General features: G+C 41.4%; 1 protein-coding gene across 1 annotated transcript in view; it reads right to left on the reverse strand.

Annotated features, from left to right (window-relative positions):
• Positions 1-356: 356 nt before the first annotated feature.
• The window catches only part of LOC114666488 (uncharacterized), a 43,580-nt gene continuing 31,323 nt past the window's right edge, over positions 357-12,613 (reverse strand). The window contains exons 4-5 of the mRNA XM_028821383.2: positions 5,649-5,924; positions 357-574 (exon numbers count right to left, since the gene is read on the reverse strand). Coding sequence (XP_028677216.2) covers positions 357-574; positions 5,649-5,924 — 494 coding nt within the window. The remainder of the gene's footprint in view (positions 575-5,648; positions 5,925-12,613) is intronic.

The following is a 12,613-nucleotide window of genomic DNA, read 5'->3' on the forward strand; positions in this document are numbered from 1 at the left end:
CCCCATTTCCTCATTCCCTATTGCACCATCTCTAATACTGTCTTGCTGTCTAAAGAAAAAGCAGCAAGTAAAGTGATTTGCCTTTTGCTCATGTATGCAGCATTTATTTAGACGAACACAGGTACAGTAAGCAGCAAACCAAGCATCATGTAAAGCAACTCTTTTATGTCTGCTGTGTCGGAGTACTGTATGTTTGTCTTTCGTGATGGGTGACCAATCAGGTAACAAGACATTGCAATGAACATAAACCAGCCAGAGCCAAACTGAAATGTCTGAAATGTCACTCCATTGTTTTCAGAGGTCTCTGGCTGTGTAGTGGCATTTTTAGAAATATTGTTTTTTGTCAATTGGAAATGTCAGGATAGTGTTGGCAAAAGGCAGAAATGAAGACAAATGTCTGCATTTTTAAATGGAAATGTAGTAGTGTGGAAACGGCCGTACATGTGGCACCCCTCAGTTAAACGTGTACTGTCCCACTTACCTTCAACCCTTAGGTAAACACACAGCAGTAGGACAACAAAAAGAAGGAAAAGACCAATTCCGACACTGACCAAAGCAACACTAAGCTGGGGAGCTGAAGAAAAAAAATAAGGAAAAAGTTACCATAGCAGGCTAGTTACTTAATAGAAGAATTATCCCTCCCAGGCAAATTTTTATACTATATAGTATATAATAATGATGCATTTCACATTCTTCATTTAATAAATTTACACTTTCCAATATGTAGTGAACTTTTTGTGATCAATTTTTTATCCTAAAGATTAAAGAGCAAAATATCTATCAGCAAAAAAATTACAAAACACAATTTTGTTTGTGACCAGACAGGGTGGGTCACGGTCACAAAACGTTTGGTAAAGGGTGCACACTGTCTGAGGGCATCAACCCCAGAACTGGAAGTGTCAAACTGTTTTCAGGTCCTTCTTGAGCTGGACGGTGTCTCTGAAGATTCTGAGGTGGTAGGCAGGCATGAGGAGTCCCAATGGGCCACCCCTGAGTGAAGAAAGGCAGATCCTTTTATGCTGCTCCTGGGAATGCTCCAGGTGGCTCGTTAGCCATATCTCAAATTACTCCCAGGTGTGGTGGAAGCTCCCCCTGGCAGTCCCCACAGAGCACAACAGGGCTGTCCCGAACTCCAACTACTATGAAGTCCTGCTGGAATCCATGGATCCACACCAACCTACCCTCTAGTGCTCCAGGGGAGGCAGTGTCCTGTGCACATCTGCTCCACTAGTCCTTCCGGTATATTGGCCTTCTGGTCGGGCAGGGTCCACAACCATCTGTCACATCAGATAAGGTGAAAGACAACCCAAAGAGATTCTTTCAGTATTTTAGTAGAACAGTCAATAAGGGGATGAAGCGCATCAGAAATAGTAAAGGGGAGTTTAAAAAATACAGACAGTTAAATAGCAAATACTCTAAATTCACATTTTTCTGAGTTCTTCACATGTGAAGAAGTGGATAACCTCCCAGTGGTAAATGGAGCTACTAAGGAGATTCTGAGGGATTTGGAAATTGCAGAGGGAGAAGTGTTGCTCAGATTAAATAGGCTGAAATCAAACAAATCATCAGCACCAGATAATATTCACCCTCAAGTTCTTAAGGAGGTTAGCGAGTACATATATAAACCCTTGACACTTATTTTTAGGAAATCACAACACACCGGGGAGATTCAGACGGACTAGAAAATGGCAATTATCCCATTATATAAAAAAGATGATTGGGAGCATTTGGGAATTTCATTAGGAAGCAACAAAAGGGTATGATCAAAGTGTAGCTTATGACATTATTTATCTGGACTTTCAGAAAGCATTTGATAAGGTGCCACATGAGAGGCTGGGCATCAAACTAAAAGAAGTGAGAGTTCAGGGTGATGTTTGTAGATGGGTGCAGAATTGACTCAGACACAGGAAAGCAAAGGGTGATGGTGCAAAGAACCTTATCAGAATTGGCTGATGTTAAGAGTGGTGTTCCACAGGGGTCAGTGCTAAAGCTGCTACTGTTTTTAATATATATATAAATGATTTGGATAGGAATATAAGTAACAAGCTGGTTAAGTTTGCAGATGATACCAAGGTAGGTGAATTGACAGGTAATCTCTGTTGAATCATCACAGAGGGATTTGGACAGCATACAGTCTTGGACAGATTTGTGGCAGATGAAATTTAATGTCAGTAAATGTAAAGTATTACATATAGGGAGTAAAAATGTGAGGTTTGAATACAAAATGGGGGTCTGAAAATTGAAAGTTGACCTTATGAGAAGGATTTAGGAGTCATAGCAGACTCGACATGAAGAAGGCTAATAGTAAGTTAGGTTATATAGTGCCCTGATGTGTAGAGTACAAGTCCAAGGTGGTTATGCTGAAGCTTTATAACACACCGATGAGGCCTCATCTTGAGTACTGTGTGCAGTTTTGGTCTCCAGGCAACAAAAAGGACATAGCAGCACTAGAAAATGTCCAGAGAAGAGCGATTAAGCTACTTCCAGGGCTACAGGGGATGAATTATGAAGAAAGATTAAGAGAGATGAGCCTTTTCAGTTTAAGCAAAAGAAGATTTATAGGTGACATGAACAAAGTGTTTAAAATTACGAAAGGATCGAGTCCAGTGGATTGAGACACTGACTTTAAAATGAGTTCATCGACATCACAGGGACACAGCTGGAAACTTGTTAAGGGTAAGTTTTACACATACATTAGGAACTTTTTCTTTACACAGAGAACCACAGAGACATGGAATAAGTACCAAGTAGCGTGGTAGACAGTAGGACTTTCAAAACTAGACTTGATGTTTTTTTAAATGAATCAAGTGAACAGGACTGGTGAGCTTTGTTAGTCTGAAAGGCCTGTTCTCATCTAGATCATTCTAATGTTCTAATTCAGGGGACTGTGAAAGTACAGAAAGTTAGGGAAAAAAGCATGTTTAATATGCAGTCACACCACACGTCTTGAGAACCGACCTAAGCTGAAAAACCTTTCCTCTGCACTGGAGCCCATATCAAAGATTTTAAGGGGTATGTTTTGTTTTACCGCTATGAGCACTCCACATTTATGTGAGCTGGCTGAGGATGATCCAGCAACGTGGTGGTGTATATTAGCAAAGCGAATGACATCATCTGATAAAAGTTTAGATTCTTGTATGAAGGTGCTATCCACCTTCCTGAGCCGTAGAAAGTAAAGAATGCTGCGCCTTTTGATATTGGCAACAACACCCTAGAAATTCTAAAATTAAATTATCAGATTACACGTGACAAATAGTAGTGGCAAAAAAACTGAAAACAGCCTTCAATACCATCCAAACATCCCTTTCAAGGAGCAAACCCAGAGCCATGAAGATGGATGAGCCTGTGGTGTCCTGGATAATGAATTATCTGTCAGGCAGACTACCAAAGAGCTTCTCTGTCTGGTCACTATTCAAGAGTGGATGTGGAGGTGGTGCACTCTTAGGGGTCCAAATCAGTGATGGGTTGGACTGGTCTCGTAACACAGGAGAACTATATAAGAAAGGGCAGAGCAGGCTCTTTATATTAGAAGACTGCCTTCCTTTATTCTGGTTAGTGACATCCTTCATAATTTCTATAACTCTGTGATGGTCAGTGTGATTTTCAACGCTGTGATGTGCTGGGATAGTTACATCACTTCAAGAGAAGCTGATTAAAAGGGCAGGCTCAATTATAGCACACACCCTGGACTCCCTGGTGGTTATTATGAGTGCCATTATGAACAATCACAATATACAGAGGTCACTTCAGTGACCTAAACATTTATGATCTCTCTGTTTATTCTTTCACAGTTGTTTTGGTAATACAATGCCCACTTTGCAAATTATGATGACAGTCTTTTTCATTACAATCCTAAAGATGTGTTGGAGACAGAAACAATATTCAGTACATTTATTCCCAGTACTTGGAGTGTGCTTATCCTCAGCCTCATCTGCAAGAATCAAAAAAATAGGAAAGGGTGGTTGCTAGGTAACAGCAAGGGATGGGCTTTCCCGTGGAGAAAATGCAGTAATGAGCATGATGTTGTGTTTTGGTGTGTCTTTGGGTGGACAATGTGCAGCAGGTCACATTAAAAAAAGCACTGCACTCCCTGAAAGAGATATCAACAAGAGCAATAAATAAAATTAGTTTTACTGGGGGCGGCACGGTGGCACAGTGGGTAGTGCTGCTGCCTCGCAGTTGGGAGACCTGGGGACCTGGGTTCGCTTCCCGGGTCCTCCCTGTGTGGAGTTTGCATGTTCTCCCCGTGTCTGCGTGGGTTTCCTCCGGGCGCTCTGGTTTCCTCCCACAGTCCAAAGACATGCTGGTTAGGTGGATTGGCGATTCTAAATTGGCCCTAGTGTGCGCTTGGTGTGTGGGTGTGTTTGTGTGTGTCCTGCGGTGGGTTGGCACCCTGCCCAGGATTGGTTCCTGCCTTGTGCCCTGTGTTGGCTGGGATTGGCTCCAGCAGACCCCCATGACCCTGTGTTCGGATTCAGCGGGTTGGAAAATGGATGGATAGATAGTTTTACTGGTGTGCTATAGATTAGCTGCATTACACAGCCCTGGAAAAAACACAGGTAAACACAGAAGAGTGTTATTCCATATTTTTCACCTCAAAAATTCTTTACAAACCACAAAAAAACTCTTTTTAGTTGCATATTTTGTAATTGAATAGTACATTTTAGCATCTATTTCACAAAACTCTCCTCCCTCTGTAGAACAGATGATTGACAAACCTAACGCTGATGATGTCACTTCTAGTTTCTGACCTCCTGAACCCATCTCTTCCTTCTTACAGGCCTGAATACTTGCTCCTCTGCCATCTTGGGAAACAGTTGATGACAGACTTGCTGTGTGTTTTCTTTTGTTGCAATTTATTTCAGGTATGCGGGAATCACCTTCAGGTGCCCCAACCTTTCATAATCTGTTGTGTTATTAATTTGACAATATAATGATATGAAACCTGTTTGATAGTCTCATTAGTAGGAGGTTCAGGCTGTATACACAGGAGAGCTGACAACCAATAAATGTTCATCCGGAAATGCAATGCATAGAATGTAGCGACAAGGAATAGGGAACACGCATGTTTTGAACCTCGCAAATTGAAGAGAAGCTCATCTGTCTGATATTTCAGGTTTTATGTACTAAACAGAGTGGAAAAGAAAAATAAAGAGCAGAGATTGCTACTGAACTCACTGCAGCTGTTAGCACTTCATACATTGCTGGCTCCATCAGACAGCACACTATTGGGTGTCAAAAAAAGAGGTAAGAACGACTGTGCTGAAAAGATTGACGCACATCTGGTAAATGTGACATGGGCTGTAGTTTTCAGGCATGAAACGTTATATGGTTCTGCAACATGATCATTTGCGAACAGCAAATCTGACATCTTCTATGACAAAAAGTCAAAAATGTAATATCGACTTAACAGAGCTAATAAAACTGCACTCTAGCAGGAAGTCCCAACACCTTCACCTGCTGCAAAAACCAGTGTGGGACTCCTTAGCACAGAGCTACTTTTTGTGTGCCACTCTGTATATATTCAAACATGTCCTGGTTTTGCATATTTTTCAGTTACAACTTCAAGCTTTTATGGTTCTAAGCCTGCCATTGATGAAGAAACTATAAAGAAATAAAGTGAATTCAATCAAATATGATTTTCTCACCAGATATGTATAACTGAACAGGATCACTAAAATTTGAGTAAATCTCTTCTTTTCTGGCTCGACACCTGTACTCGCCACTGTCTGAATGAACTACAGAGCTGATGATGAAGGTGGGCTCCATTTGTGTGAGATAGGGGTTTATGGCTTTGCTTTTGTGCAGCTCATATCTCCACTCCACAAGATCTCCTTCAACCCAGCAGAGAAGCTGGACTTGATCTCCTTCAGATACTAAGCCATCTATATTTCCTGAGGTTACCTCAAGTCTGGCTCTTCTCCCTGAAAATGAAAATATGTCAGATTGTTAAGACATGAGAAAAAAATTAGGAGTCTGTGAGATTTTGTCTTCTCTTATATTACAGTAAAAACCATAAAATACCATCTTTACTTCTGTGAACTCTAATCTACCAACTGCAAACAGTCTCCCCTATAGCCAATGATTTAATGGTTGATGACCAGCAATTGGATCACAACTAAAGATATTATTATTATAGATGTTTGTCTGATAGGTTTATCCAAAGGGGACTATCCAAATTTGTTACTCCTTTCCACAGGAATTTCTTACAGTTGGAACACAAGTGACTTACTAAGGGTTACAATGGTGCAGCAGGTCTGGGAATTGAAATGGCAGTCTGGTGGCAAACTGCCTTAGGTACACAGGGTGAAGTCCAAAGTTTATGGGTGCCTGGTTTCACTTAAGTCACACTTGTAAAATACACGTCTGGAGACAATTATGAGTGAATGTTGCTTAAAACTGGGTGGGAACCATTAGATGGCTCACTGGGTGTCACTTTTCTAAGCCAATCCAACTCATCATGAAGTCAATGCTCACAGTAATGTGGTAATTTTGAACTGGAAAGATCAGTGATGCTCTTGTTAACCTGGTATGACAAACACCAAGCTTCGGTTTATGGTGAACCATCTACAGTCGAAAAGTCTCCTAAAAAAGACCCTCTTAGATATCTAAATGTGTAACACGTGTGCAGAGAGCACATTTTATGTCTTAAAAATAAACATAACTTGATGCAAGGGAAAAACCTTTCTGTAACTTTAGACTATACATTGGCATTCAATAGCATCAATGGATGAATGGTAAACGTGAATGATACGTTGTTGCAGGTGCTGTGTTTGCTCTCTGTTGTTCAGCGTCATGACGATAGTGTAGGAGTCAATGTAAGTTTGAAAAAACTGGTATGAAACCATGAAAATATGAACAGCAAAATATGCATTTGAAGTAAAGGGAGTGTCACACTCCGTCAAAAGGACTACCATTAAGAGAGCAGAAAACGAATAGCCACAGAAGGTGCGGATTTCAATACTCAATATGCCCGAATAAACAAATCTACCTAACAACACCAGTAAAATTAGAGAGAAGGCTGTACAGCATCCACCTTCTGATTGCAAGTCTAGATAATTAAAGATAACTAAAGAAATGTAACATTGCTGTCTAATTGGAAATGCAAAGATGGCATGCCAAAATAGACAATTTTTTTTTATGATTTTGTTGATTTTATTGAAATCACACAACATTCCATACAAATAGATCAATTTTACAAGAACAGGATTGAAAACAAATCAACCCCCACCCCTGGGAAAGAGAGCATGGGCAGCAGAATAAAACTTAACGCTAGAAAAAAAGTAAATAGATGAATTAATAAGTGGATAAAGATAAATGGAGAAGAAAAAGAAATGGGGAGAGAATCTGCTTCCTCAGTGCTTTAAAAGCTTATTCTAAAATATTATTGATTAGATCCTGCCAGGTTTTGAAAAAGTTCTGCACAGATCCTTTAAGTGAGAATATGATTTTTTCCAATTTCAAATAGTATAAAACATCAGTTACCCACTGACTTAAAAGAGATGAGTTAGAATTCTTTCAGTTGAGCAAGATAAGTCTACGTGCCAATAGTGTAGTGAAGGCGATCATAGTTTGTTTGTCCTTCTCCAATTTAAACCCATCTGGAAGAACACCAAACACAGCTGTTAGTGGGTGTGAACGGCGCTATATAGCGCCCGACCCGGCACAGACTCAGACAGAGGCACGTACTTAAACAGAGCACACTTTTTTATTTCTCTTCAGCCGTGGGGCACGCCTTCCCCGTGTCCCACAGGCCCAACACAGTCCCAGAACACTCACAAACCACAACACTCTTCTCTTCCTTTCTTCCTTCCTTCCTTCCTTCCTTTACCACCACTGCTCCTCAGGCTTAGTCCTCCTCCTCCCGACTCTGGCTCTCTCGAGTGGTGGTGGCTGGCCTTTTTTATACCCCACCCGGAAGTGTTCCAGGTGCTTGATTACCTGGTCCTAATTGAACTTCCGGGTGGGGCTGACGAGTTGACCAGCTGGGCTGCAGACGTCATGCAGCTCCCCCTAGCGGCCATCCGAGCCCCCAACCAGGCTGTGGAGGACTCCATCTCCCATGGAGCCCTGCGCCAGGTTGGGGAATCATCGTCCACCAGGGAGGCTGCCACCAAGCATCCCGGGGGAGGTATTGAGCTGCCCATGGTGGCTCCCTCGGAACAGATGCAGCAGGGGCATCCCTGCCGGGCATGGGACCCGGCTGTCCTTCACATGGGTTAGGAGGGATTGTGACACCAAGGCTGTCTGAAAGGCATTTAAAGATTTTGGTCCAGAATGATGTTAATTTGGTGCTCGCCCAAAACATGTGGCCCAGTGAGGCTGGAACTTGATTGCAGCATTCGCAGGTTGGATCTTGACCTGGAAACATTTTGGACAATTTCAAATGAGACAGATGTGCTCGATATATAATTTTGAGTTGAATAATTGTATACTTTGCGCATATGGAGCTTGAGTGAATTCTCTGCATTGCTACCTTCCACTCCTTTTCTGAGATATTGAGTAAGATATCCTCTTCCCACTGTCTTCTTGGATCTTTGTAAGGGAAGGACTGTAAAATGGTTTTATATATTGCAGAAATGCTGTCTAAGTCCCCGAAACTGAGCAATATTTTTTCCAGCATAGAGGGAGGAAGGAGGTGAGGAAAATTGGGCAGGTTCTGTTTAACAAAGTTTCTAATTTGAAGGTAGTGAAATAAATGTGTTCCTAGAAAGTTAAATTTGGAGTGTAATTGTTCGTAGGATGCAAAGACGTTGTCTATGTACAGATCTCTAAGTGATTTAATCCCAAATGCTTTCCAGACATTAAAAACTACATATGTTTATGAGGGCTGAAAAAGGTGGTTCTTGTGCAGAGGTGCCACCGATAAAAGATTCTCAATCTTAAAATGCTTCCTGCATTGGTTCCATATTCTGAGTGAGTGAAGCACAATTGGGTTGTTAGTATATTGACAATAACTTGTATTTATTGGGGCACAAAGCAAGGAATGTAAAGAAGTACTGCAGGATTTTATTTCTATTGCAGACCAAGCCTGTATATGTTCATCTATTTGTGTCCATATCCAGGTTTTAATAGTTTGTATGTTTGCTGCCCAGTAAAAAAATTGAAAGTTAGGTAGAGCCATGCCACCTTCTGCCTTTGGCCTTTGTAGGGTCGCTCTTTGGATACGTGTTTGTTTCCAATTCCAAATAAATGTGGTTATGGTTGAATCTAATTTCTTAAAAAACGATTTATTGATGTATTTTGGAATGTTTTGAAATAAGAAGAGAAGCTTAGGGAGGATATTCATCTTAGCAATGTTAATTCTTCCAGCTAAATTAAGATGAAGGGTAGACCATCTGTGCAAGTCTTGCTTAATTTTTTCCATACAGACGGGAAAATTTTGTTGATAAAGAGCTTTATGTTTACTTTTGATGTTTACCCCTAGATATTTAAACTGATCTGCAATGATAAAAGGGAAGTTGTCCAATCTAATATTGCATGCTTGAGAATTCACTGGAAAGAGCACACTTTTATTCAAATTAATTCTGAGACCAGAAAAATTTTGAAATTCTGTTAGTGCTGTTAGAACTGCAAGCACAGTATTTTGTGGGTCTGATATATACAGTACCATATTATCTGCATTTAGAGAAATTTTCTGTTCAAGTCCTTCTCTGATAATCCCTTTTATCTCATAAGCATTTTGACAGTGAACTGTCAGTGGCTCAATGGCGATTTGCAAAAAGTAGTGGTGACAAGGGGCATCCTTGTCTGGTACCACGTTCTAGTTTAAAGTAATCTGAATTGATGTTGTTAATACAAACTGAAGCTTCTGGATTGGTATACAGTACAGTAATCCCTCGCTATATCGCGCTTCGACTTTCGCGGCTTCACTCTATCGCGGATTTTATATGTAAGCATATCTAAATATATAACGTGGATTTTTCGCTGCTTCGCGGGTTTCTGCGGACAATGGGTCTTTTTACTTCTGGTACATGCTTCCTCAGTTGGTTTGCCCAGTTGATTTCATACAAGGGACGCTATTGGCAAATGACTGAGAAGCTACCTAATCAGAGCACACAGTTAAGTTCCTGTGTGCTGATTGGCTCAGCAACGGAGTGGTGCATTAACCAGGAAGTCTCATCTCACTCATTCAGCATTAACGTGCTCCTGCTACTGCTTCAGGGGCCATGTCCAAGCGCCAACAGAAGATGCAAATGATTGCAGAAAAGGTAAAAGTTTTGGATATGTTGAAGGAAGGGAACAGCTACACCGCTGCAGGACACCATTACGGCATCAATGAGTCCACGATTCTTTTTATTTAAAAAGGAGGAAAAGCATATAAGATCTACAGCCGCAGTGTCCTTTAACCAGGGCGCAAAACGAGTTGCAAGTGGACGTGATAAGGCAGTAGTCTGGATGGAATCTGCTTTAGAATCTGCTTTGGAATCTGCTACACAGTCTCCTGAGGAGGCTCCTTTAGAAGAGCTGTAACTCTATCCTTTGTTGTGCAGTAAAATTAAACTCATCGTTATTGGACAAGTCGTCGTGTCATTGTTGGTGAGTAACCATAATTAATTATCTATGTACAGTACTTAATAAATGTACATAGTTTAGTGTCACTGTACACACATTTTACTGTATACAATTTTTCTTGGATTGTACGTATTTATTGCTGGTGGCCTGTCTGTCGTAATGGCTGTAACATATGTGATATCGGAGACGCTCGATATCTTTAAAATAATATTTAGGTTTTACTGCATATAAACTGTGTTTACATACATAATTTCAACGAATCTTACCTAATATCTAAGAGAATACAAAGGGTTTATGCTGTATAATTGTGCGGGAAATGTTTATAATAGTGTGGGAGAGTTTATAAGGGCTTAAAATATATAAAAAGAACCATATGAACATTTTCACCTTTCGCGGGGGGTTCTGGAACGCAACCCCCGTGATGGAGGAGGGATTACTGTAGTTTGATCCATGCACAGATGTTCGGGCTAAACCCAAATTTCTCCAATGTAGCGAAAGGGTAGTTCCATTCAATTATATCAAATGCTTTTTCTGCATCCAAGGATAATAAAATCTCTGGGATGTTTGACTTTGCGGGTGAATTTATTACATTAAACAGGCATCAAAGATTGGATGCTCAATGTCAGCCTTTAATAAATCCAGTTTGATCTTGTGATATTACTGAAGGCAGCACTTTCTCCATCCTTCTAGCTAGGACTTTGGAGAGTATCTTAACATCATTATTCAGAAGTGAAATTGGTCTGTATGATGCACATTGTAATAAGTCCTTGTTTTGTTTAGGAAAGATGGTGATTAATGCTTGGCGAAAAGTTTGAGGTAGAATTTTATTGTCTCTAGCTTCTGTGAATGTTGCTAATTAAAGGGGAGCTAGCTGAGTGGAGAATTTCTTATAAAATTCAACACGGTAGCCATCAGAGTCTGCTGCTTTCCCACTCTGAAGTGTGTGGCAGACGGCTGGGGGTGGCACCCAGCCGGGACGCCCAGGAAGACAGGAGGAGGGCTCATGCCTCCTCCAGACCACGAGAGGGAGACTGCCCTTGTTCCTTTAGGGGCCACGGGTGCAGGGCTTGGAAGCCCAACCCTGTAGGGGCCCGTGATCTCCGCCAGGGGGCGCCCCTATGCCTGAAGGACCCGAAACCCCAACACTTCTGCCACACCAGGAAGTGCTGGGGGGAAGAAGACTGGGAACACCCGGAGGACTTCCGGGAACACAGCTGGCACTTCCGCCACACAGGGGAGTGTCTAGGGAGTGTCGGGGATCACCTGGAGCCCATCCGGGCACTTATAAAAGGGGCCACCTCCCTGCAAAGAAGGACTGGAGTCGGGTGAGGAGTGGACAAGGTTTGTGTGCAGGAGAGTGGAGGCGGCCTGAAGAGCAGGCAGAGAGACTGAGAGAGGCCTGGACTTTGGGGGAGTTTGGTGCTTGAGGCACTGGGTTGTGCACTTTATTGGACTGTAAATATGGCGAATAAACATGTGGTGGACTTAAACATGGTGTCCGTCTGTCTGTGTCCAGGCAGCCTATCACAAGTGACTTTATAGCATCTAGTAATTCTGATAGTGCCAACGGTTTATCCAATTGCTCTGCACTAAGAGTATCTATTTGTGGTGTCTGTAATGTATCCAGAAATGCATTAGATTGTGTGTTGTCTTCTTTAAACTCAGTAGAATATAAGGATTTATAGTAGTCTCTAAATGTGTGCATTATATTTTTATGGTCAATGATTTTGTCTCTGTTTGTGTTGGTGATTGCTGGGATTGTATTGTGAACTTCTTGCTTGTGGATTTGTTGAGCAAAGAGCTTATTAGCTTTCTCTCCATGGTCATAGTAATGATGTCTTTATTTAAAAATGAGTTGTTCAGTTTCTTTAGTTGTCAAGAGGTTGAGCTCTGAATGCAGAGCCTGCCTTTTCCTATGAAGAGCCTCACTTGGACACCTGTCATGTTCTTGATCTATTCTAGTAATTTAACTGGTTAGCTTTGATACCTTCTTGGTTTCCAATTTATTTCTGTGGGAAAGATATGAAATAATCTGTTCTCTTAAGAAGGCCTTCAGGGTTTCCCAGAGTATTCCTGCAGAGACCTCTGAGGATGTGTT

This window comes from Erpetoichthys calabaricus, chromosome 16, assembly GCF_900747795.2.
Source record: "Erpetoichthys calabaricus chromosome 16, fErpCal1.3, whole genome shotgun sequence".
NCBI classification, from domain to species: Eukaryota; Metazoa; Chordata; class Cladistia; order Polypteriformes; family Polypteridae; genus Erpetoichthys; species Erpetoichthys calabaricus.